This window comes from Dermochelys coriacea, chromosome 10 (genome assembly GCF_009764565.3).
Source record: "Dermochelys coriacea isolate rDerCor1 chromosome 10, rDerCor1.pri.v4, whole genome shotgun sequence".
Taxonomy (NCBI): domain Eukaryota; kingdom Metazoa; phylum Chordata; order Testudines; family Dermochelyidae; genus Dermochelys; species Dermochelys coriacea.
This window is the reverse complement of record NC_050077.1, coordinates 80114978-80138636: the sequence shown is the minus strand read 5'-3', so window position 1 is coordinate 80138636 and position 23659 is coordinate 80114978. Positions and strand designations below refer to the sequence as shown.

The 23659-nt window shown below is 43.4% G+C and overlaps 1 protein-coding gene across 4 annotated transcripts in view; it reads left to right on the top strand.

The window, feature by feature from the left end:
* MEGF11 (multiple EGF like domains 11) overlaps positions 1-23659 on the top strand; it is a 384734-nt gene that overhangs the window by 273866 nt on the left and 87209 nt on the right. For all 4 annotated transcript variants that reach the window (XM_038420566.2, XM_038420568.2, XM_043493760.1 and 1 more), the window contains exons 12-13: positions 21217-21337; positions 23424-23587. In XM_038420566.2, the coding sequence (XP_038276494.1) occupies positions 21217-21337; positions 23424-23587 (285 nt within the window). The remainder of the gene's footprint in view (positions 1-21216; positions 21338-23423; positions 23588-23659) is intronic.

Below are 23659 nucleotides of genomic sequence, written 5' to 3'. Positions count from 1 at the left end.
GGGAACAGAATCTTCTCCCCACTGGCTGCAGAGCTGCTCCAGCAACATCAGGGCTGTAGTAGGTCCTGCAGCTGCTGAGCCTCTCCTGTGCAGGGGATCTGAGGGGTGCAGCTGTGCTGTGAAGACAACAGTGGCGCACTGTAATGACAAGCAAGCCCACTGGCAAGTTAGTATGTGGCATTTTTAATAAACATGCATGAGGACACACCCTGATTACTGAGCTGCTTAACCACCAATCAGGGATTTGAAAAGCCCTCCCCCAACCAGACCTGTATATTGGGAATGCACGCTAGTGACACAGAAAGAATCTGATCAACGCATACAGGGAGCCACTGTAAACAGGGGATTAAAGCGGAGGAAACTTCTCTAATGGTAGCAGTTCCACCCACTCACCCCGCCACAGAAAGTCACTTCTGTGTTCCTTGTGATAAATGACTTGAGAGTAGTAATGGAGGTGGCAGCAGGGGTTACATTGACTCGCTGTGTCCTCCCTTCCCAAGTTTTTAGCGTTTTGTCTGTTTTCCAAAAGTCTAAAGACCAGATTCTGCCCTCACTTACCCTGTTACAAGCCCACTCAAGGCGATAGTGCTAATGGGGTGTAGGAGAAGTCAGGATTTGCCCTGACCCTTCTTCTTTTGTTTTTGGTTCACTGAATTATATTCCTGTAATTCAATAAATGAGGCAAAGAAGGCCAGAGGATATGAATTAAATATGACAGGAGACCACAGGAATCCTGACCTTCTGTCTGGCAAGGAAATCTTGAAACCAACCCTCAGCACATACCTATCAGTTTTCCAGTTACTCAAGTCATTATATATGCTGCTGAAATCAGGCTGAAAAGTTCACATTCTCCATTCTGCAACTAATTGCAGCTCTCTGAGAAACTATGGTTAACTAGCTACTGAGATCTTACTTGGCTTTGTTCCTTTGTAGGTGTTTTGTTTTTCCTTTGAAAAACGTATTTACCTTCAGATTCTTTTTTGCTATCTGGTGTTGTAAGGAGATATGGCATTAGAACATTTCTCAGGCCAAGACACTTTCAGCAAACTTTAACACTTGTAGATGGAGTGTTTGGTCAGCTTTTACTTTGGTGGATGCTCAAGTCTATATTTCATACCTTGGTGACAGAACTTGTAGTACTTTAAAGGCTTCATCTATCTATGCTGCAGTTTTTTGAAGACCTGTCTATTTTTATTGAACCGTGCATGCTGGCAAGCAAAGCTAGCACTTCATCACCAAAATGAAAGAATTCATTCTGACACTTTTTTTTTCTTTTTCTTGGCTATATTGGTAGACCCCATTCAGACCCATCCCTGTATTATATGTAAGGAAAGGGATGGAAACTATAAAAAATAATAATCTCTTTATAAGAAATGACTTTTCTTTTGGAATATCCCTCTGAGTCCTTTAGGCTTGCCCAGTTATGACTTTGCATTATGCATCTATAGTCATTTGAATCTTTTGTTATTACTCCATCAAAACTGGATTTTAAAAATATTAATAAAGGGATATCCTTAGATTCTATCCTGATCTTTAAGTCCTTATGTGTATGTAACTCCCATTGAGCTCAGCGGGGATTTTGTCTGGAGAAGGACTTCAAGTTTTGAGGACTTTGGGCCCAAGTGTGTCTGAGTCCTTAATATTGTGTGTTAAGTGGTAGTTTCTGAATGCAATACTTGGTCCACCACTGAGAAATAAATTCAGCCTTTGAGTTTACATATACATTTCTGCACACGTTTGGAGTAGAATCTATCCTCTGTAACACACCACAAATAACAGGGTAGACACTGTATAATCTAATTAAATAGAAATCTACTACAATATACAGAACAAACCTAACAATCCATCAGTTAACCCAAACAAAAATCTCTGGCCAGTCTTCAGCTCCTGTAGAAGAAACAAATAGGCCCGCACAGCCCACACCAAAAAGAATAAAATCACCAACTACCTTTTTCCACATTGTAAAGGGAGACTGAAGTGGGCCTTTGGGGGACTGAAGTGGTCTGTTGAGTGTTCCCTCTGGACTCCGGTGCACACAACATCTGTCCCTGGATCCTTGAAGGGAATACACAAAAGAGAGAAAAGCCATTCGTTCATCTGCAGCCCTTATTCACCCATCACTTTGGCCTGGGGGCAAAGAATCTTGGGACCACAATAGCGAAGATAGTAACCTCCTGGAAAGAAATGGGGGGAAGAGATGCATTGTTCCAGAATGTAACTTAAATTAGCAATGATGCATGGTAGAGAGGGTCAAATAAGAACATCCTTGGTACTTTTACCTTGACTGTGTAGATGCATGTACAGAAAGTGATGGTCTTTCTATCCTGAATGTTGGTTCATGTCTTGTCACATTCCATTATGTGGTGTAACCATCTCAACCTACACCAAATCTCCCTCATTCTTTTTTTCCCTCATAGCAGAACAACATCTGGTACCCACTCTCCAGTCCTGGCCCTTTAAAATTTCCTCTTCCTTGCAGGAAGGCAGCATCTTACAGAAATGTAGCATTCTTCCGCTGAATTCACCAAGCAGGGTAGAAATCCCATGCAGATCAGGAGGAATTTAAAGGGCCAGTGCTTTCTCAAACACTCATGATTGATAAATATAAATGTATCAGAAGAATCACAGTCTTCCTCATTTTTGCTTTCATCTTTATTACAAATGTACCATCCTTCACCATTTCAGAAGCAATATTGGCAAATGAATGAGATTCTTCATGGTCTTATAAACCCTTGATTCAGTAGTAAAGGTATTTTATAAACTTCAAAGAATTCTTGATATGGAAAATTATCCTGGGGTTGAGATAGCGGATCTGTTTTGGGGTCTTTAATTCATTTAAATGATCAGTTTCTCTTTGAGGCAATTCTAAAAGTACTTCAGTGGAAGCTCATCTCAGAGCAACAGGGCACCTCATCAAAAGCTTTTTTTTAAAAAAGGGGGGAAAATCTTCAATAGAGCCTCTCTCCTTTTATCCTTGATTTACTGAGCATATCGGTTACCCCCCTTTGTGAACAGCTCTTTTCATTTATAAGTATAAAATAAATTCAGCTCTTTTATCATGGTGTTTTTGTTACCAATCACCAATATACATTTTACTGGCTGGTGGGGGAGGGAGGGAGGGAGGAGGGGGAAGGTTTTGTGGCACAGCGACTGTCGAATCAACTGGAATATTACAGGCAACAAAAATAGTTTGCCCAGCCTTATTTCACGGATTATATAATGGCACAATCAAGTTGCATTTTCTGCTTGCCCATTTGTATTTGAATTTGCTTCAGAATAAAGGTGAATGGCTTGTAGTAGTGGCAACTGCCAACAGAGAGGCTGCACGTGTGGCTTTTTGCTCAGGTGCTAGCAACGTGTGGCTGAACCAATAATCAGTTGCAAGAGCAAAAAAACACCCTGCATCGAGGTCCCTAAAATAAAAAGGACTTTGTGTGGCCAGAGTCTGAACTTGGAGTGTGATAGGAAAGCAACCTGTCTTTATTCTATCAGCCTTTGGACTCTTCCTCCTCCCTGGATATTTTTTCAACATGCCATTTATTGCCTCTCCTTTTGTTTTCTTCCCCTGTAGTCATATAACTGTCCGAGGTGGAGTGAGGCCACAAAATGAGGCATTTTGTGACCTTTCCTATATTCTGCCTCTTTTTCTGGTCATTGTTGTCAGCCATCGCTTGGTATCTTGCCACAGCGAAGGAATGCCTATGTGAACCCATCTCCACTACCTCAGCAACTCAGGAAGTTAAGAGACAACGATCATATGTGGGGCAGGGCTAAACCATGAAGGGCTATAAAAGTGAAGACCAGTTTGCGGTGGTGGAAGAGGGGGAGCCAATGGAGGGATGCAAACAGAGGAGTGACATGATCAAAGCAATGAGCCAGGCAGAAGATTTTTGGCTGCAGTGTTTTGAATGGATTTTAGAGGAGCCAAGGTGCTTTTGTCAGGACCAGAAAGAAGGAGGTTGCACTAGTTGAGGTGCATGGTAGCAAAGACCTGGATGAGATTTTTAGATGTGTGGATATAGATAGTGTACTGAAAGAAGTACAAGATTTAGACACATTGTTGACGTGTGGATCTAGAGAGAAGGCCACCTCGAAGATGATGCCCAGGTTATGGACCTGAATGAGAGGTAGGATGCTAAAATTGTCCACTCTGGATTAATCTGACCTTGTCTGGAAGTTCATTCCACAGCCAGGACCACTCCACTGAGAATGCTTTATCCCCTGCTCCCACACATAGTTCTGCATTTAGTGATCTTCACTGCCCAGGTAATTGTTATTGTCTTGGTGGTTCATAAATGGAGATGCAGTCTGTAATGTAACTGGAACCAGACCTGTTAATTGCTTTGAAGATTAGGATCAATGCCCAAGACTCGTTGCACAATTGCACTGGGAACCAATGGAAGGACTAGAACACAAATTTGTTGAGCTCATGGCAACCTAAACCATAGAGGAGGCAGGCAACTGCATCTTGCACCAGCCTGACCCTCATCCAGAATGTGGGAGATGGAGTTTTCTGGTGAGACAGAGTTGAAAGAAAATGTTTTTAGTCATTGATACTTCCAAGTCGTACAGAAAGTTTCTCTGTCAGTTGGACTGCATGCCTGAAGGCCTCCATTCATTGGTGTCCAAGAGAGCCCTCTGTGGCATGATCCATATTTTACAGCACCCTTCTACCCTAATAAGTTCCAGCATCTCTACAAGGGTCCACCTCGTTGGTTTTTACCATTCACCATCCAGGACCAGCAATTGGAGGGCCACTGTCCTGTCACAAGTTGCTTTTGAGAAGCAGACATCCTGAAACCATTTCCAGGAACTGTCTTTGTTCATGTCCAGGTAGAGTAGCCACTCTCATTTGGTTATTGGCAAGGATGCCTAATGTGGCAAAGGTTTTAAGAAGGCTTGGCTTTCCAGTGCAAAAATGGACTCAGCCAGGTGAATGACTTGTTGTCCCTGGGAGTCCCCCCACTAAATGCTCCGAGACCAACAGAAGGTCCTCATTGGGTCCCACCTTGATAACCCTGCAAAATTATCTCTGAATTTGCTAACCTGTCTATTTGCACAAAAGATGCATCTGCATGTCCAAAACAGCTGCCCTTGCCATTTTTGTGGGCATAGCGGATTGGATGGTCCAGGAGATAAGCCTTTCATCCCTTGGCTACTGGTGCAAATCTGAGCTAAATCAGTACAGATTGAAAATTATCTTCTGTTGGCTGTTCAATGGCCTGTATGAAATGAATTTGGTCTCAGTCCAGCTCCCAGTAGGCATGTATCCACATCACTAATCCCTTCTCTATTGGCACTGATTGGCAAACTTGCTGCCAGACTGAACCACCCTTTCACCCTCAAGGTCAAGGTCAATGATGAGGCCATGTGACCAATTTTATAATACCAATCCGGGGCTGTAGAGTTTCTGTGGATAAATAGAGAACTCCATCCCTTAGACCTGTCAGTCCTGGCAGCTTTCACAAGCATTACATTCATCCCAAACTGTGTTCTATTTTTGTTAAATTGTAAACACCTTTTTGAAAACTTGGTCCCCTGTGGGATGGCACTGCCAGAGCAGCAGCCTCTAGAATTGGAAAAAATGGTTCAGCAGGAAGCTGGGCAGGCACAGTTTAATCAGGGCCAATTGCAAGAGAGGAAGGCTTTTTTTCCTCAGCCCCAGAATGTAAAACAGTAAGACATCCTGCAACCTGATCCCAAAGTAGGGTCATTATTGGGAGACCACCTATCCATTTCCAGGCTTTCAGATTCAGCTGCTTCCCACCTGCCTTTTATAGCAACAGATCAGGTGCATGCTGCCTATTAAACTTGTCCTCATTCTCCCCTTGGAGCTTCTGCTGACCAATTAGACCTTTTTGCCGGATCACTGGCAGCTGCACTGTCTGGGAGTCTTTGTGTCTGTAAACCTGACAATGTTCACATCAGCCTCTGGCTTTAGGGGACATAATAAAGAGTCCCATTACACCCACAGGCATTTGTTGTGTGCTTTTCAAGAGGTAAACTATTGTGCTGGAATATTTAGCAAGGTCAGGGGATGCAGTTTACAGTGGTTCTGCATGGTTTGCAGAAATTACAACTCTTGCTTTGAAATCCCTGCAGTTTTTTTCAAATCTCCCTTAGGAACTTCCTTTGTTTTGTTTTTGTTTTTCTCTCTCCCGTGGAGGAGCCTTTGAATCTGTACTGGGAAGGCCAAATTCTGCTCCATTACTCCAGGTTTACTTTAGCATCAATTATTGGCTTCCATGGACTTGCCCCAGATTTACGTGAGAACAGAATTGCCTTCCTCTATTAATGAGCCATGTCTGTTGTCCCCCTTTTTAATACTTGTTCAGTTACATGCAGCATGTATAATCTGATAACAGCTGTAGTCCCAATTCTCCTCCTCTTTCTTGTTTTGTTTACTTTTTCCTGTAACCTCTGCTGCAGTTTTATTTACCTCAGTATTCCAGAATTTTGTAAGTGGGTCCAAAGGAGCTAGTTTCCTATAGGAACTCAGAATGCTGCTCTCTGCTACCAGTTGACATATTGCTTCTGTTTCACCTTTAATTGGCAATGTGGCTATGTCAAATTTTATTTCCATTTCTGTAGTCTCATCCAGTACCAGAGGGGCTCAGTACCTAACTGCAGACTGAGTTATTGGATACTAATTTTGCAGGGAAATATGTTTGTTTTTGTCTCCAACTATTAAGCTTATAAACTTAAATATCTTCATTGGTGCTATCTGTGTAGCTGTGGACAGTTCTTTGCATAGTTGCTGGTTGATTCTCTTTGTAGTTCAGATTCCAGATTGAAAATTTAAGGGTTGCAAAAACCACTACAGTAGAATGTAAATCATTGATGAGTTTTTCATTTCATTTTCTGTTTAACTGTGGTCTCTGAGGGCTCAATTTTATCCTTTTTTAGAAAAGTGCACGTAAATCCAAAATCCCAGCATAATTTTGCATGTCGTGCATACAATAGAACTTCTACCAGATACTAGTCTCTGTTTTTTCAGGCTAGTCATGCATGCATACTTTGAAAACTGCACATATCTTGTTTGTCTGCCAATGGGGTCTTCGCTTCGGCTAAACGTGGCTTAGTGTTGAAACCATATTTACTGTCTGTGTATATATACATGTTTGTGTTTACACGTGCACACTCTTAACCATGAAGGTATTGCCATGATTTTATAGCGTGTGTCTTCAGTATTCTGACAATTCAATATAGAGCTGAAACCATGGTCTTTTTTTTCTTTTTTTTTTTTAATGAACATGCACAGATCAGGATAGTAGCAGTGACCAGAATTATGTTAAGCAGACAGTGCAATATATGCATATTAAATTGCCCAGTTCAGACTGGTAGAACCATAAATATGTAGAGCTGAAAAATATGATGGACCAAATTCATCCCTGGTGCAAGCCTATTATAGTGAGTAGGCTCACCCAGGAAAGGGTTGGCTCAGTATATTGTCACATTTTGCACTACAGGATTGCTGTACTTTATGTGGGATGATTGAAGTGAAAGTCATGTTACATACCGGCTGCTCAAAAGGTGACGTACCTCAGCCTAAAGCCAGCACCTGCTGGGCTGTTCAGTTATTGCTGTGTAGGCGAGAAGGTGCCTTTTATGGCATCACTGGAGTTTTTTAAGAACAGGTTAGGCAAACACGTGCCAGAGATGGTCTGGGTTTACTTGGTCCTGACTTAGCACAGGGGGCTGGAGTACATGACCTGGAGAAACTGGGGCCTGGACAATGTTAGGGGGCCTATTCCTTCACCCACTTACTTCCCTGGTCCTTCTCGCATGAACAGAGAGCAACAATACCCGAAGTCCAAAGGTGCAAACAATTTGATGTTTATTGGGGTGAACTTCAAGCAAGCATGATTCAGGTTCCTTCCTTAGTGTTCCCCTTCCCAGCTCTGACACCACAGAGCCTTACACCTGTGTCCCTGTTCCCATTCCTGCCCTTAGCTAAATATGATTCCAATTTCCCCACCCCATTCCCTGTTCCCATTTCCCCCCTTAGCAAAACATGATTCCAATTTCCCCAGCCCCATTCCCTGTTCCCATTTCCCCCCTTAGCAAAACATGATTCCAATTTCCCCATCCCCATTTCCTGTTTCCATTTCCCCCAACACACACCCACACACCCACTTCCTTTCAGAGTTGCAGCCGTGTTAGTCTGTATTCTAAAAAAGAAAAGGAGTACTTGTGGCACCTTAGAGACTAACAAATTTATTTGAGCATAAGCTTTCGTGAGCTACAGCTCACTTCATCGGATGCATTCCACTTCCTGATTGACTGCAGACTGTATAGTAAAACTTGAGTTCTGCATAACTATACCTTAACCAATCATTTTCCTGAAATTTAACGAACCAATCCTAATGTATTGTAACATGATTATGTAACCAATTATATCCCACCATCTTAATTAGTTTACACCCAGCAAAATTAATTATACAGCAGACAGGAACAATTACAGAACCAGACAGAGATTATACAGACAAACAATGGCAAAGTGACAGGTTTCAGAGTAGCAGCCGTGTTAGTCTGTATTTGCAAAAAGAAACAGGAGTTCTTGTGGCACCTTAGAGACTATGCTCAAATAAATTTGTTAGTCTCTAAGGTGCCACAATGGCAAAGTGGGAACTATAATGACGAAACAATACAGAAATGAGGATTTCACATCCCAGTTATTGATAAGTGAGTTCTTGCCAGACATGATGCTATCAAACTAAGTTTCCTTTTACATCTTCTAGGCACTTCCCTTTCTCTGGAGGGGATAGGCACTATCAGGACAGGATTCAGAGTAGCAGCTGTGTTAGTCTGCATTCGCAAAAAGAAAAGGAGTACTTGTGGCACCTTAGAGACTAACAAATTTATTTGAGCATAAGCTTTCGTGAGCTACAGCTCACTTCATCGGATGCATTTGGTGGAAAATACAGAGGGGAGATTGATATACACACACAGAGAACATGAAACAATGAGTTTATCATACACACTGTAAGGAGAGTGATCACTTAAGATAAGCCATCACCAGCAGCAGTTGGGGGAAAGGAGGAAAACCTTTCATGGTGACAAGCAAGGTAGGCTATTTCCAGCAGTTAACAAGAATATCTGAGGAACAGTGGGGGGTGGGGTGGGGGGGAGAAATAACATGGGGAAATAGTTTCACTTTGTGTAATGACTCATCCATTCCCAGTCTCTATTCAAGCCTAAGTTAATTGTATCCAGTTTGCAAATTAATTCCAATTCAGAAGTCTCTTGTTGGAGTCTGTTTTTGAAGTTTTTTTGTTGAAGGATAGCCACCCTCAGGTCTGTAATGGAGTGACCAGAGAGATTGAAGTGTTCTCCAACTGGTTTTTGAATGTTATAATTCTTGACGTCTGATTTGTGTCCATTCATTCTTTTACGTAGAGACTGTCCAGTTTGGCCAATGTACATGGCAGAGGGGCATTGCTGGCACATGATGGCATAGATCACATTGGTAGATGTGCAGGTGAACGAGCCTCTGATAGTGTGGCTGATGCGATTAGGCCCTATGATGGTGTCCCCTGAATAGATATGTGGACAGAGTTGGCAACGGGCTTTGTTGCAAGGATAGGTTCCTGGGTTAGTGGTTCTGTTGTGTGATGTGTGGTTGCTGATGAGTATTTGCTTCAGGTTGGGGGGCTGTCTGTAAGCAAGGACTGGCCTGTCTCCCAAGATATGTGAGAGTGATGGGTCGTTCTTCAGGATAGGTTGTAGATCCTTGATGATGCGTTGGAGAGGTTTTAGTTGGGGGCTGAAGGTGATTGCTAGTGGCGTTCTGTTATTTTCTTTGTTGGGCCTGTCCTGTAGTAGGTGACTTCTGGGTACTCTTCTGGCTCTGTCAATCTGTTTCTTCACTTCAGCAGGTGGGTATTGTAGTTGTAGGAATGCATGATAGAGCTCTTGTAGGTGTTTGTCTCTGTCTGAGGGGTTGGAGCAAATGCGGTAATATCGTAGAGCTTGGCTGTAGACAATGGATCGTGTGGTATGATCTGGATGAAAGCTAGAGGCATGTAGGTAGGAATAGCGGTCAGTAGGTTTCCGATATAGGGTGGTGTTTATGTGACCATCGCTTATTAGCACCGTAGTGTCCAGGAAGTGGATCTCTTGTGTGGACTGGTCCAGGCTGAGGTTGATGGTGGGATGGAAATTGTTGAAATCCTGGTGGAATTCCTCAAGGGCTTCTATTCCATGGGTCCAGATGATGAAGATGTCATCAATATAGCGCAAGTAGAGTAGGGGCATTAGGAGACGAGAGCTGAGGAAACGTTGTTCTAAGTCAGCCATAAAAATGTTGGCATCCTGTGGGGCCATGCGGGTACCCATCGCAGTGCCACTGATTTGAAGGTATACATTGTCCCCAAATGTGAAATAATTATGGGTGAGGACAAAGTCACAAAGTTCAGCCAGCAGGTTAGCCATGACATTATCGGGGATACTGTTCCTGACGGCTCGTAGTCCATCTTTGTGTGGAATGTTGGTGTAGAGGCTTCTACATCCATAGTGGCTAGGATGGTGTTTTTAGGAAGATCACCAATGGACTGTAGTTTCCTCAGGAAGTCAGTGGTGTCTCGAAGATAGCTGGGAGTGCTGGTAACGTAGGGCCTGAGGAGGGAGTCTACATAGCCAGACAATCCTGCTATCAGGGTGCCAATGCCTGAGATGATGGAGCGTCCAGGATTTCCAGGTTTATGGATCTTGGGTAGCAGATAGAATACCCCAGGTTGGGGTTCTAGGGGTGTGTCTGTGCGGATTTGTTCTTGTGCTTTTTCAGGGAGTTTCTTGAGCAAATGCTGTAGTTTCTTTTGGTAACTCTCAGTGGGATCAGAGGGTAATGGCTTGTAGAAAGTGGTGTTGGAGAGCTGCCTAGTAGCCTCTTGTTTATACTCCGACCTATTCATGATGACGACAGCACCTCCTTTGTCAGTCGTTTTGATTATGATGTCAGAGTTGTTTCTGAGGCTGTGGATGGCATTGTGTTCTGCATGGCTGAGGTTATGGGGCAAGCGATGCTGCTTTTCCACAATTTCAGCTCGTGCACGTCGGCGGAAGCACTCTATGTAGAAGTCCAATCTGCTGTTTCGACCTTCAGGAGGAGTCCACCCAGAATCCTTCTTTTTGTAGTGTTGGTAGGAAGGTCTCTGTGGGTTAATATGTTGGTCAGAGGTGTGTTGGAAATATTCCTTGAGTCGGAGACGTCGAAAATAGGATTCTAGGTCACCACAGAACTGTATCATGTTCATGGGGGTGGAGGGGCAAAAGGAGAGGCCCCGAGATAGGACAGATTCTTCTGCTGGATTAAGAGTATAGTTGGATAGGTTAACAATATTGCTGGTTGGGTTACGGGAACCACTGTTGTGGCCCCTTGTGGCATGTAGTAGTTTAGATAGCTTAGGACAGGATTGTATTCCTAACTGCCCCATAGTACCTTATTTCAATGTGACTAATTTGGAATGTGAGGAGGTGACAGATGCTTTCTCAGCTTATGGCTACCTCTGCTGCTTAGCCAAAGGCCTTAGCCTAAGCACAGGGACTCAGACTGTCACAGTAAGAGAAGGACCTTACGCCGGCAGACAGTGATTTTGATTCTTTTTTACCTCTATAACTAGCCAAGTGATAGGAATGCACCTAAAATTCATAGAGTACAGGCCTTTACAAACAGGTCTGAATATCTATATCCTAACAGACAGTCATGTCTCATGGGCTAGTCAGGTGCCACACCAAAGGTCAGAGCTGGAGTCAGCTTCAAGGGTGGGACATAGGAACTGGGACCTGGAGTGAGGCAGGAACCAGGAACAGATGGGACTAGGATAAGGTGGACAGGAAGGCAGGGCGTCAGAGTCCATGGCAGCAACCAATCAGGGACTCCTCTAGTTTCTCAGACAACTTCCTTTGCCCCTTTCTGGTTTAACTAGAGCTCCCCAGCCAGCTGGTGGTGCTGGAAGTTTCCCCCAGTCGGGAGTTTTGTGGGCAGGTCCCTTTGTGAGCTAGCACTTTGTTGGCTAACTTCTCCAGTTATTCAGGTGAGCTGCTGGGTAGCAACCATGGCCTGAGCTCTGCCTGCGGATCCATGGGCCCAGGTTCAAGGCCTGTAATCCCTCACAGTCCCTTCTGGCCTGGCACATCAATGGCTCTCTGAGACGCAGTTTGCTTCCCATTGAATTCTCCCACCAGTGGCGTCCTGAAGTGGTTAACAAAGACGGGGAATACTGCCAGTTCTCTAGTATATCTGTAACAGAGGAAAAAAGACATCTGCAAATGATGGACTCCAGTCATTGACTTCTGAACCTCCAGGAAGTGTTGCAAAAACCACAGGACGCTATCAAGTGCTAGGTGGTACGTTTAGCGCTCTGCTTATGCTGACCTCCCTACTGCAGAGCTGAGCAGCCTTCTCAGTTGGGGGCCAAATGTACTAGTTCCAAAAAGGCAAGAGGCCGCAATCAATACTTGGAGGCAGATCCTTGTCCTGGGCCCCTTCCTTTGTGCCACTTAGGCAGTGCAAAGGGAGCAGGAGCTACTCCTAATTCCCAGATGGGGATTTTCCCCACATGGAGGCGTTCACTGGAGATGCAGAGTCGGCATAGCCAGCTCCCACATCTACATCTTCCTCCTTGTCCAGGGAGCAGAGTGGGATGGCTGAGTGCAGTGTGCTCTGGTTATCCTCAGCAGGTGGTATGGTTTCTTAAAGTTAGATTGAGCTAACCAGGGCAGGGCTAGTTCAGAGAATCAGGGAGCTGGTGGTTGGTTCTCATTTTCCCCTCTACATGCCTTCCCCTGGGCAGTGATGTGAGGAAAGGAAGCCATCCTTTACTAGGCACTCCCTGAGGTTGGTCAGAGCTAGGTGAGCTTCTGTTGTGCTCTCCTTGGGGCTTCCAGAGCCAGGCAGGCAATCAGCTCATGGAGCAGCCAGAGGTACTTTCTCCACCCTCCCTTGTGAGGCAGCTGGTGTAAATTAGGTTAGCTTCATTGATGTCAATGGAGCAATGCTGATTTAGACCAGCTCCAGATCTGGCCCATTATCTTTGTTAAATTTTGTATGTATTTTGTTTAACATGCACATCTAGGTGATTTGGAGCATGGGAATAAAACTACTGCTGGAATCAGGCCCATATGCAGAATAAATTATTTGTATTGAAAATTTGTTGTAACTGATGATGTGAAGGGGAGAAAAAATCACATAAGGCTAGATTCTGCCGCCCTTTAATCACACTGAGCATTACTTCATGCCACGAGCAATTCCATTGAGCCAGAACATTTCCCACCTTTGATGTGTGAGGTGTGTTAGTGCTAAGCACTGGACAGAGTGTGGCCAGAATAGCCTGTGCTATGGCAATCCCCAGAAACTGGCACATCTGTAGGGAACTGCTGGTGTACCTAAAGCAGCCCTTAGGCTGCTCTAATTGACACTGGGAAATCAAGCAGCCCCAGTGGGGGATTGGAAAGGTAGCTCAGAACACAGTTTGGCCCCATTTGAGATTCTGGCCCATTTTCCTCAGTGGGACTGCTTGTGGAGTAAAGTACTGCTCACCATGAGTAAAGTGGCAGAAATAGGCCCATAGAAAAACCATTTGGGCTCCAATTCACAAAAAATCATTAGATACAATGTAATCCAGACTACACTGGAAAAAAAACCCACCAAATTATGTATAGTTTTGTTGTCAGTTTCCACACTCAATTCTCTCTGCTTTGTTTATGCACAGCAGGGGCTTTGGTTGTTGCACCATTAGAAATGTAGCCAGTACTTCCTTGTTCTGATCTTTGGGATTTATGCACCTGTATCTCAGATCTCACAATATATCTTCTAACAGGACTCGAAGTATGTTTTATTTTGCTGACTAATCCTTTCCAGGAAATCAAGCTTTCTGTTTTGTTTCTGTTTCACTAAAACCCTTTTACAATAAACTAAATTTCAGAATTATTACCAGGAAGGCAGATTTACTGTATACATTAATATATTAGGACAAATTCAGAGGTGATGTAAATGACAATGTCAGTTACATCCATTGGTAAATCAGTGTAAGAGGATGTAATTTAAACAGCAAGGGATAAAAAAAAAAGCCAGATTTTAGAAGAAAAAACAACACATCACACCCACATCCAAATGCATCACCGCCACATGTGGCACTAGTTGGTATTGTGTTAGTCTTGCTGGAAAGCCCCAGGATTGGTTGTGGAGAAACTGAACTAACTCCTTGCTTCTAGAATTGATGTCTCCAGAAGAGATACGATGCCCTCAGACGAGTAGAATGGGGAAGCCTTCACTGATGCTATATTGAAACTGCTTTATGACTAAATAAAGGACTTCAGTCTCCAGTACTGTCAAGCCCTGTAACTTTCAGGAGCACTAAATTCCCTCTTTAAACAAGCATCACCCTCCCTCTCCCATCCCCTCCCCATCTCAGAGAAGGAAAGGGTGAAATGATGAAATGAAAAGGTTTCCCAGTGGCTACTGTAGTATGTACGTGCATTTAAATATTTGGCACAGCTACATCAAATGACATAACAAACCGAGTAAAGGAAAATGTGTCCTTTCTCAGGAGCAAAGAGTATCTGCAAATTTAAACCCTAGATTATACTAGTAATAAGAACCTTATGGTTGTTGCACTAACCTTTTTCTGCATTTTATCATTAGCACCAATAACATCATCTGCAGGGAGTAATTAGTATCGCCCAGAGGGGAAAGGAATTCTGCCGGAGGACATCATTGTTTCTGGAAAACTAAAGATGTTGTATTGTAAGGTCATGAATAAATTGCTGGAGTCTGGGGTGGAGGAGAAAACAGATAAAAAGTTCAAAGTTTCATATTTTTGTTAATGTGCCTAAGAAGAGCACATTAAAATTTCCATTGGAATGTCATTAGGGAAATTAGTCAGTTCCGCCAGTTCACTTTGCTAGATACCATATGTTTACCTTGGGGGAATGTTTGGAGAGAACCACTTTGGGTTGATTGTAAATGTCACAATTAAATAAGTAAATATTACAGAGCTGTATCTGTGATCTACACCAGTGCACAGATCCTGTATACCAGCATGTTGGTGTGCCTTATTATGTATATATGCACATATAAATATGTACTTTGATAAAGTAAATCCATAGCAATCAGCTTATCTGGACACACAGACACCAGCCACAAACAGCTCCCATATTTTGTCTTCCTGATCTGTTTATCTCTACATACCTAATGCACTGTACATGCCGTTCTGCAACCATTCCATCTATTTTGTGCATGCATTGTAAAATCTGAGGGCCTCTGCATGGGATATCCCCTGTTGCAGTTGATAGGAGCTGCATATATAACTCACATGGTGCAATAAAAAATTCTGTAAATCTTTCAGTTTTCAGAATATCAAATTAGCCATATAGTGAGTACAGTTTATTATTGGTCCAAATATATGGGACAGTAAATGTCCTCAATTCCTATTTACTCTGCTAGGAGATGAGGGCGCTGCGTAGACCTTAAGAACACTTATACAAAACTGTTACCTAGGTTTTTATAATGTGAACTTAAGGCCACATTCAATAACAACACTGTTAGCCTTCTGCATTTCAGAAGCCGTGGAAAATTGATTTTCTGTTTTCCCATTGACTTCAATGGATCCAGGTTTGGTCCCGCAGTGTAAACTTTTCCGCTGGATTTTATCCACTTTTCAAAGTTTTAATTTCTCATCTCTTAAATGTTCATAATACAAATCCACTAATTATGGCCACATCTTTGTGCCTTGCACAGTTGCTCATTTTTAGAATCACAACTGGCATCAGAATACTGGATACCAATTTCCAATATTTTTTCCCCTGGAAGTCTGCTTTTTAGGCATTTAAGAGCATTAATGTCAGTGAGAGTCTTTCTGTGGACTTCAATGAGCTTTGTAACAGGCCCTTAAAATGTGAGAGCCATTGTTTAAAGTATAGCAAGAGCATGCCTTTAACAGAAACAGATAAGCTTACACATGCTGTTAAGGCAATCATGAAGAGGAAAAGTGCTTATTTCTCTAAGGATCCAGAATTTGTTCACACAATAGCACTTAAAGCCTTGGTGTGTTTTTAAGCTCTACTTCCCATTTTACAATAACTGTTTTTGGGAAAGAAAATCTCCACCTTACTTGTGAACAGAAACAAGACATGTTATCGACTGCCATCTGGGAAGATGGATGTTCTGGCCCTCATGAGTCTATTAATATTTGATGCTGATGGATGTGAACTGGCAGCTTGTATTATTGATGGAATTTGGTTCCTTGGACCTAGCCTATCAATACTTAGGGGTGAATTAACAATAATGAGCGTTGCATGCCCAAATCTCTGCCCAGTGCTGTAAAAGCCTATCATTTAGTTTTAGCAACAATTACAGTGCTTTGAAGATGAAGGGTTGTATTATTGGTACTATTAATCAACTATTCATTCTGATTACAAGTCAACTCTTCGGCGTCATTAGTGCCAGACATCCCATGTGCGTATGCTTGGTGTACTGTGACGTTCCCATCATGTTAAGAATTAGAGCAAATGAAGGGCCTGCTCTTATTAGTTGCTGAGCACACCGAGAAGTGCTGAGTAGCCTCAGCTCCTGTTGAATTGAGGTGCTCAGTATCTCACAGGATTGGGCCTGAAGAAGATGATGTGAGAAGTGAGAGGACATGAATCAGGCAGACAGTGCTTTACAAGGGGAGATGGACTTTAATGCTACATTTTTCTGAATTAGGGCTGATCCAATTCCTGTTAAAGCCAGTCAGAGTCTTTCCATTGACGTAAGTGAGAGTTGGATTTGACTCTTAAAGCCATAAAGTTTAATTGAGATGGATACAGGGCATACATTTTGATGAATTGAGCCTTAGAATTATAGAATATCAGGTTGGAAGGGATCTCAGGATGTCATCTAGTCCAACCCCCTGCTCAAAGCAGGACCAGTCCCAACTAAATCATCCCAGCCAGGGCTTTGTCAAGCCTGACCTTAAAAACCTCAAAGGAAGGAGATTCCACCATCTCTCTAGGTAACGCATTCCAGTGCTTCACCACCCTCCTAGTGAAAAAGTTTTTCCTAATATTCAACCTAAATCTCCCCCACTGCAACTTGAGACCATTATTCCTTGTTCTGTCACCTGCTACCCCTGAGAACAGTCTAGATCCATCCTCTTTGGAACCCCCTTTCAGGTAGTTGAAAGCACCTATCAAATCCCACCCTCATTCTTCTCTTCTGCAGACTAAAGAATCCCCATTCCCTCAGCCTCTCCTCATAAGTAATGTGTTCCAGTCCCCTAATCATTTTTGTTGCCCTCCACTAGATGCTTTCCAATTTTTCCACATCCTCCTTGTAGTGTGGGGCCCAAAACTGGACACAGTACTCCAGATGAGGCCTCACCAATGTCGACTAGAGGGGAACGATCACGTCCCTCCATCTGCTGGCAGTGCCCCTACTTATACAGCCCAAAATGCCATTAGCCTTCTTGGCAACAAGGGCACACTGTTGACTCATATCCAGTTTCTCGTCCACTGTAACCCCCAAGTCTTTTTCTGCAGAACTGCTGCCTAGCCATTCAGTCCCTAGTCTGTAGTGGTGCATGGGATTCTTCCGTCCTAAGTGCAAGACTCTGCACTTGTCCTTGTTGAACCTCATCAGATTTCTTTTGGCCCAATCCTCTAATTTGTCTAGGTCCCTCTGTATCCTGTCCCTACCCTCCAGCATATCTATCTCTCCTCCCAGTTTAGTGTCATCTGCAAACTTGCTGAGGGTGCAATCCACACCATTCTCCAGATCATTAATGAAGATATTTAACAAAACTGGCCCCAGAACCGACCCTTGGGACACTCTGCTTGATACCAGCTGCCAACTAGACACGGAGCCATTGATCACTACCCATTGAGCCCGACGATCTAGCCAGCTTTCTATCCACCTTATAGTCCAACTTCAACTTGAAATACTGGAGCAAACAAATTAAGCACTTCTGAAAGTTTATGATGTCCATGTGGATCACTCTGGAAGAGAGATGTTAAATATCAGGTTATTTATAGCTAGATTTTTTTAATATAGCTGTAATGTTTTCCGGAGTATACATTTGATTGAATTAGCTATTCCTTCCCATCTCACATACCAGATTCAGGCTTTTCACTACACTCATTAACCTTCCGAACTTCACAGGAAAAAAAAGAATAATCAACATAAGGTGCACAGCTGTTGATTAATTTTACTAAATAGGATAGAAATATAAAGTACCATATTGCAAGAGGGAAGATCCAATAAACAACATTTGATACCAGTTTAATGGAACATATAACTCATTAACAACTGGATAGAAATGTACTGCAATATTATCCAGTGAGGCAGGTGGGAAGAGGTGCACAGAATTTACATATCTTTAACAGTACCTTAATGTATTTAATTCACAGGTCATTCTCCCATATCAAGTTCAAAATGTTAATAACTGGTTCTGCATTTATAATTAATAATATCTTAGTGCCAGTGCTACAGTTCAAGTGCATTTTCCTATTATATAATTAAGAAGTTAAGTGTATGTGGCAGTTGTCACTCAGCGAGTGTTCTGGAGGTCTGGCTAGCTATAACCAGGGAGAGAAATCTCATTAAGCCAGCTAGGTGGGGGAGACAAGGTGTTCTGTTTTGTTTTTTTAATTCAGGGTTGTTCACACAATAAGTACAACTGCGAAGGGACAAAGTGGCCAACTGTGGTTAAGCCACAAAGTACAGTATACTTAAATTACATACCATAATGCTCCCCAAAACCCAACGACATTCAGAGTAAAGGCTGAATTGTCATGATGATACTGAGCATTTGTATAACACTTTTCTTCTGAGGCGCTCCAAGTGCTTTATAAACATTTACACCCCTCACTCCTGTGACTCAAAGTAGGGACATATTATTGGAACCAGACTTATAGCTGGTGCAGATTGCGATAACTCTGCAAAAGTCTGGGGAATTTGCACCACCTGAGGATCTGCCCCTTGGTATCCATTGAACAGCTGGCACAGGGGCATGTTACATCTGCATACCCATAGTCACTGAGTTCGCAGCAGAACCAAAAGTCCCGACATTCCATCTCTAGGCCACACCTTCATCCTCCTTTCTGGAGCATTTTACATCCAGGCCCTATATTGCCACAGCGGGGTGACTGAACACTAGACTTTACAAATAGCTCTGCTTTTCTTTCTTTTGACAAGGAAATCATTTTTACTTCTAGATCACCGGTTCTAATCCAGCACAGGTTGTAGTAATCAAAAATTAGCAGTAACCACTGGCTGTTCCATATCCTGTGTGAAATGAGTTGGAAATCTCATTCTAATTTCCACATCACAACAAACGGGACTATAAGTGGCACTAATTGGCCACCTCATTGTCACTCGCAGCAGAAGGGCGAAGGACTGACCGGGTATAGAGACTGAATGCCTCTCTAACATCCAGATCCACACCCGGTTCCCCCACATCAGTCTGAAGGCACATATGGCAGTGGGGTGAAGAGAGCACTTCAGAAACCCTAGCTGTCAAACCGGCTCCTCTTTACAGCCAAGCGTTTTTGGGGGTCTTGTCTCTCTCTCAACTGAGGTCAAAGCCATCACCTTTTACAAACACTGCATTTGCTAAAAAATTAGACTACAAGATTTGCTTCTGGACAGAGCATATTTGTATGGTTTAGCTACCATCAGATAGCTGACACAGAAAGCTGTACAACAGCTCTGTACAACAGAAAGGCCGAAAGTCTTTTACTTGAAGTCTCTTACTGTACAATAGAAAGCTGGAAATTCTCTTAACCATCTGTGGATTTGTAGTACTATAAAATCTGACCCTATTTCCTTTTTATATTTTATTTGCTGCTTAGTGCTGTAAAACGTAGTTTCCCCCAGTGAGGTGGTACTTTTTTAGAACTTAAGCAAATTGACATTTTGTACATTTGTATCTGCTGATAAATGCACAGTCACATCAAAGGAGAGATGGTTCTTCTCCTGGGCATACACACATGAAATCTGCACCTTTGATCTTTAACTAAGATGTGGGTGTCAGTGCAGTGCATGGTGGCTTTCTGTGACATATAACTACATATTGACAGGTTTCAGTGTAGCAGCCGTGTTAGTCTGTATCCGCAAAAAGAAAAGGAGTACTTGTGGCACCTTAGAGACTAACAAATTTATTTGAGCATAAGCTTTTGTGAGCTACAGCTCACTTCATCGGATGTATCCGATGAAGTGAGCTGTAGCTCACGGAAGCTTATGCGCAAATAAATTTGATAACTACATATTCTAATTGAATTCACTGAAGAAGAGCTTCAGTGTAAAAGCTCGATTGTGACTTACACAACATTCCTGCACAAGGGAGTAGCAGAGGGAGTATGCTTTCCCTGTGCATTTTCGCGCGCTTCTCAGATCTTGGGTCTGGGCATACAGGACTAAGGGGATACTGCTCACTATTTTACTCCTTTGCTACAGTAGGTGAAGAGGGTACGGACAGAGTCTTGGTTCCATCCCCCTACTTGCCAGCCAGTACAACAGACACAGCTCAGGGAACACCGTAATTTGCTACTGGTGCAGGCCAAATTACTAAAGTCCCTACCCCAGAGCTGTGCAGAAACGGGCCGGGCTGTAACCCAGAGAGGTGTCTGCGTCACAATGCATCCATAGCTGCTTCTCCAGCAATTCAGGTTACACATCACCTCTTGTTCAGGACTCTGTCGAACGTCACAGTCTGGCCCTGAACAAATGCACACGCCAGCTAGGTTAGGGTATCAATGTGAAGGTCTAATGGACTTTTATTACTTAATTTTTCACACCCACGATCTGTGGTGGATGAATACACATGAGCTCTCTTAGGCTTCGGTTACTGAAAAATCCTTTCTTTGGAGCCTTTGTGTCAGCTCAGATGCGACCGAGCTCTGCAGAGCTTCAGACTCTGTGTGTTTTGTGATTAGTGTTTTGTAAGCGATGTTTTGGTTAATGCTCTAACATCTGTTCTAGGCAGTTTGGTTTTGGAACTTTCATACCTCCTGTTGTATGGCTGCCAGAAACTTGTCCCTTTCCTCCAAGTCAATCAAACCACTGATTGCATCATAACCCTAGGACTCAGTGGTGACCGTTCAAGCACTGAAGACTAAGCTATCAAGTCTTAGTATGCTGTGTATCTTGCTGAAAGTGAAAGCCTCCTTTATGTGCAGATGAGAATTTCCTGAAATCCATATTTTTCTGCCTGACACTGTTTTTATTTTGGTTTGCAGGGAGATGACTGCTCCATTACTTGTGGGGCCGGAACATATGGAGCCAACTGCTCATCAGTGTGTAACTGCAAAAATGATAGTGCATGTTCCCCGGTGGATGGCTTGTGTCTTTGCAAAGAAGGTAAATGTAATTCAGATTGAAGAGTTGGCTACTGGTTGCACTGGGTGCTGTAAATGTCACTGTCCCTTTTAAGTTATAACAATGCAACTGTATGTAAATTGTAATTGATTTGCAACTAAGCTGAATTGCGCAGTCAGCAGCTCCAGTGTGTTCCATTTGTAAATTATTAACTGTCTCCATGTGTTTCTGAAAGAGTCTGAAATGGCAGGGTTCACTACGGGCTAGATTGCATTTGACAATCTGCCCAGACAAAGTGGTGGTGTGGAGCTGCACTGCCTCTCTAGCAGACCAAAGAACAAATTGTGATTGAGTCACAACTCCCCCCTCCTCCCCGCCATTGCTCTAGGGGCAATTAGTTACCGCTCTGCATCTTGTGTAGCAGTTTGCTCCCCGGTGTGCACTTGGACTGCTGCTCTGGCTGGCAAATCCCCATACCTTCTGCCCCTTCCTGCCACTTTATCTCAGGGTGAGTACTCGTGCTCTCCCATAATCTGAGCCCGGGAGTAAAGATGGCCTTCCACCCTCCCCTTATTCCGCTGTGTGGCCGAGCCAGGGCTGAGCCAGGCTAGCCCTGTGCTGTTACCCAGTTAACTTCCTGCTAATATTGATTGAGTGAGGCTGGCTCCCATCTAGGTAACTGGAACCTCCCTCCATCCAGAGACCTCCACAACTGCAATCCTAGTGCTTCTCCAAACACTGGACCTGGTGTGGCTAGCATTGCCATAGAGCCACCCTGCAGATACACACACCTCTCTGCAGACTGTGGCACCGCCTCCGTGGGGATAGCAGTGAGTATGCACTGCCTGTGCTCAGGGGAGGCTTTCTACCTTCCTGACCCACAGGGCCTTCTCCAAGCCCTCTTTTGACTGTGCATTTTCTCACTGCCCGTGACAGGCAGCTGTGCCTGTATGGCCTCATATGGCATGCTTGAGCCCTAAACCAGCACTGAAGCAAAGAATAATAAAGACTCAAAGAAGAGCTCTATGTAAGCTTGAAACTTGTCTCTCTCACCAACAGAGGTTGGTCCAGTAAAAGATATTACCTCACCCAGCTTGTCTCTAATATCCTGGGACCAACATGGCTACAACAGCGCTGCACACAATAATAAAAGCTGGCATTTCAAACGGGAATTAATCAATCACTGTATAACTCCATTTCACTACAGTGCATAAACCATGGTATTTCTGCTAACCTCCATTACATATAGTGGCAGCGTACTGAATGCTGTTGCGTGGCTGGCAGTAAAGATCTGAGCCTCAATGGCGTGCGTGTGTGTGTGTGTGTGTGTGTATTGCTTTATATTAAAGAGCATTCCCACAAAAATAGAATGTAAAGAACCAGCAGTGTCATGTAGCAGTTCTTCTGCTTATGTTGTATACCAGCTCTTCAGTATGCAAAAGGTCTTGGTTGTTCCAGATTCTCTCCCTGCCTCAGACCCTTAGCAGTGCTGGGGCCAGAGAGCCACCAGATCTCCACAGCTGGTGCAGCCAGCATAGCTAATAAATTTATTTGAGCATTTGTTATTTGTTAGTCTCTAAGGTGCCAAAAGAACTCCTTTTCTTTTTTGCGAATACAGACTAACACGGCTGCTACTCTGAAACCTGTTATTATGCAAAGCACTGAATTTAGCCGTATGGAGTGGAAATCTATCAACTATGCTCAAATAAATTTGTTAGTCTCTAAGGTGCCACAAGTACTTGTTTTCTTTCCAGCATAGCTGTCTCCTATATTTCCCCCACCCAACTCCTGGCCCTTAGGAGTCAGAAACAGAAGGCAAACCTTAATCCTAGGGTGTGCTAACATATGCCAGGGCCAGCCAGAATCAGAGAGCTGCAATTTCTGTGCTCTTCCTCCCTGCCACCTCCGCCCTATTGCACCTTACAGATCCTAGGTGCAACAAAGAAACTTGGCCATTCGATCTGTGTGGAAAGTGCACATGTTACAAGCTGTGCTTATTAACCTGCTGGCTGTAGAGAACGGTGTAATACTGCAAATGGACGCCTGTAGCTCTATGTTCATTTTTCTTTTTCTAACAATGACAGTTGAGGAACCCTCACCGAACTTTTTCTGTTGCATGTCTCTTTAGGATGGCAGGGTGTTGACTGCTCCATTCCATGTCCAAGTGGAACTTGGGGTCTAAACTGTAACCAGACATGTTACTGTGCCAATGGGGCAGCCTGCAATCCAGTGGATGGGTTTTGTCTTTGTTCGCCTGGATGGCAAGGAGAGTACTGTGATCAGGCCTGCCCTGTAAGTATTAGTAGAGTACACCTGCATCTGTTTTCAATAATATTCCCAGATGATGTGTATGGCACTCCTAGA